Below are 2,714 nucleotides of genomic sequence, written 5' to 3'. Positions count from 1 at the left end.
GTGCTGTCGAGTCGGTTCCGACTCATAGCGACCCTGTACAGGGTTTCCGAGGGTGTAAATCCTTACGGGAGTAGAAAGCCTCATCTTTCTCCCGCGGCTGGTAGTTTCGAACTGCTGACCTTAAGGTTCGCAGCCCAATTCGTAACCACTACGCTACCAGAGCTCCTAGATTTACTATGGCTGTGTGTTACTCTTGTATATGTAGCTGCATACATTTATACTTTATTTTAGATTTATATACTAAGTACATTTTAAAAATTGCAACTTTCAGATGTAGTTTATTAACTCAGTTATTTTCTCCATAGAGGTTCAACTGGCACAGCCGCCACCCCCCGCCTGGCTCCCGCAGGTGTCAGTTGGGCTGACAAAGTGAAGGCTCATCATACAGGCTCGGTAGTTTCTTCAGATGTACCACCTGCCCAGTCTTTCCCACTGATGACAGTGCAGAAGAGTTCCCGTAAAAATGGTAAGTGATTTTGAATCAATTTTTTTATATAGTACATTGTTGTTGTTATTAAATGCCATCGAGTGGGTTCCAACTCTTAGTGACTCTGTATAGGTTTCCAAGAAGTGGTTGGTGGGTTTGAAACACTGACCTAGCAGTCCAGTACTTGTCCTACATATGTGGCTATAAAAAGAGACTTATGTACTGATATACATACTAGTCTTATTGGGACTATGTATTTCTGGATATCATCTATGAGCACTCAATATTAATTTACCTTAAGGTAATGCATAAAATCACCTTATATGCTGTGGCGTAACTACTTTTCAGCATGTGTGACAGCATATGAAGACTTTGTAGTCTCAGATTTGCCCTGAAAAGCCTTAGAAGATTCTTTAGAGTCCTTTTGACTTAGGGGAAAAAGAAATCATTTTCCAGGAGTCCTGGTGTGGCACTGACCTCTCAGTTATTACTCCGTTTGAGCCCATTGCTGTTGGCCACTACGCCAGTCTATCTAGTTGGAGGTCTTCCTCTTTTTCTCTGACCCTCTACTTTGTTCTTGTTACTGTTACATGCAGTCAAGTCAATTCCGATCAATAGCAACCCTATATATAGGGTTTCTGAGGAGCAGCTGGTGAGCTTGAACTGCCAACCTTGCAGTTCAAAGGGGTTAATGCGCCAGCTTTGCAGTCTGGTGCATTAACCCACAGTGCCACACTAGGAACCTCCACTTTATCAAACATGATATCCTTCTCCAGGGACTGGTTCTTCCTGATAATGTGTCTGAAGTATGAGAGACCAAGTCTGGCCATTCTGGCTTCCAGGGAGAATTCTGGCTGTATTTCTTCTAACACAAATTGGTTTGTTCTTTTGGCAGTCTATCATACTTTTAATATTCTCCTTCAACACCATAACTCAAATGCATCAATTCTTCTATGGTTTCCTTGTTCAATTCCCAACTTTCACATGTATATGAGGTTATTGAAAATACTATTTTAGTTGATTAATATTTGATTATTTAATTTTGGTGCTGCAAAATAATATTCATCTTTGCTCACACATCTGTTTTCTGTGTCTTCAGAATTAAGGAACACAAATAAATCAGATTATTTTAAGGTCTCACTATAGATTGACTTACCACCTAAGAATTTTCTTCATAAAATGTTTGTATATAGAAATCCAGAGAGGATTTTTTGTATCTTAGAGGCTTGGATTTTAGAAGGATGATTAGTGATAATGAGTTGTCGTACTTTTACCTTATAGAACTTCAAAAAGCTACATTCTGTCATCTTCAAAGATACCATTGGAGCTTTTTGGTTTGAAAGGAAGTGTTTTATTTGAAATAACAGAGGCCTTGCCACCTTAACATTATGTATGTGTTTTGATTTTCTGCTCTGGTGTCTGTAAGTTGTATTGATTCATTTCACATAGCATTCCTTTTATTTACTATAGACCCATACTTCTTTATTCAGACTTACTAGTAGAACACAGAGCGTCGATAAGAGTTATTTCTTTCAGATAAAGGTAGGAAATGTAGGGTCACACAACTTAGTTTCTGTGTCTTGAAATGTCTTCCCACATGATGGGCTCAGTTTCTGGCACTGTATCTGAAAATGTTAGCTGATAGTCATAAGGCTTTCAGTGACTGACCATTCAGTAGGTCCTTATTCCTACTCTGTCTTAATTTGGAAGCTCTGCTGAAACCTGTCCACTGCGGCTGACCCTGCTGGTCTTTAAAATACTGATGGCATAGCGTCCAGCATCAGAGAAACAGGCAGGCTTCCATAGTACAACAAACTGACAGATGAGTGATGACAATAACAGTAATTGTTATTGTTGTGAAGTGCCACAAGTTGGTTTCTACTCATAGCAATCCTGTATAGGGTTTCCAAGGAGCAGCTCATGTGTTTGAACACCCAACCTTGCAGTTAGCGGTCCATTGCTTATCCTACAGTGCCACACTAGTACTCCATATAACAATATTAGCAAACAGTAATTTACATATGGATACTTGACTCGATGGCACTTAAGAATATTATACACAGAGGTGGGAAATTTCCTCTTGAAAGGACTGGCAGACCAGCCTGGAGTGGCTAGAAGAACAGAAGATAATTCTTGAAAGAAAGACTGACAGGAAAAATACAAAACAATAGAGGCAGACCGACTTTTACTACAAGAACAAGCAAGATGTTCGCCCAGGAGACATCAGGGCAAGGGGTCGGGTCCCCTCAGAGTAAACCCCCTTCCAAGACTAAGACTCAATGGGAAT

General features: G+C 40.1%; 1 protein-coding gene across 1 annotated transcript in view; it reads left to right on the top strand.

Annotated features, from left to right (window-relative positions):
- SCAPER (S-phase cyclin A-associated protein in the ER) overlaps window positions 1-2,714 on the top strand; it is a 466,531-nt gene that overhangs the window by 81,676 nt on the left and 382,141 nt on the right. Inside the window, exon 7 of the mRNA XM_006866457.1 lies at window positions 306-466. Coding sequence (XP_006866519.1) covers window positions 306-466 — 161 coding nt within the window. The remainder of the gene's footprint in view (window positions 1-305; window positions 467-2,714) is intronic.

Source organism: Chrysochloris asiatica, unplaced genomic scaffold (assembly GCF_000296735.1).
Source record: "Chrysochloris asiatica unplaced genomic scaffold, ChrAsi1.0 scaffold00092, whole genome shotgun sequence".
In the NCBI taxonomy this organism is placed as follows: domain Eukaryota; kingdom Metazoa; phylum Chordata; class Mammalia; order Afrosoricida; family Chrysochloridae; genus Chrysochloris; species Chrysochloris asiatica.
This window is presented reverse-complemented; position numbering and strand designations above follow the sequence as displayed.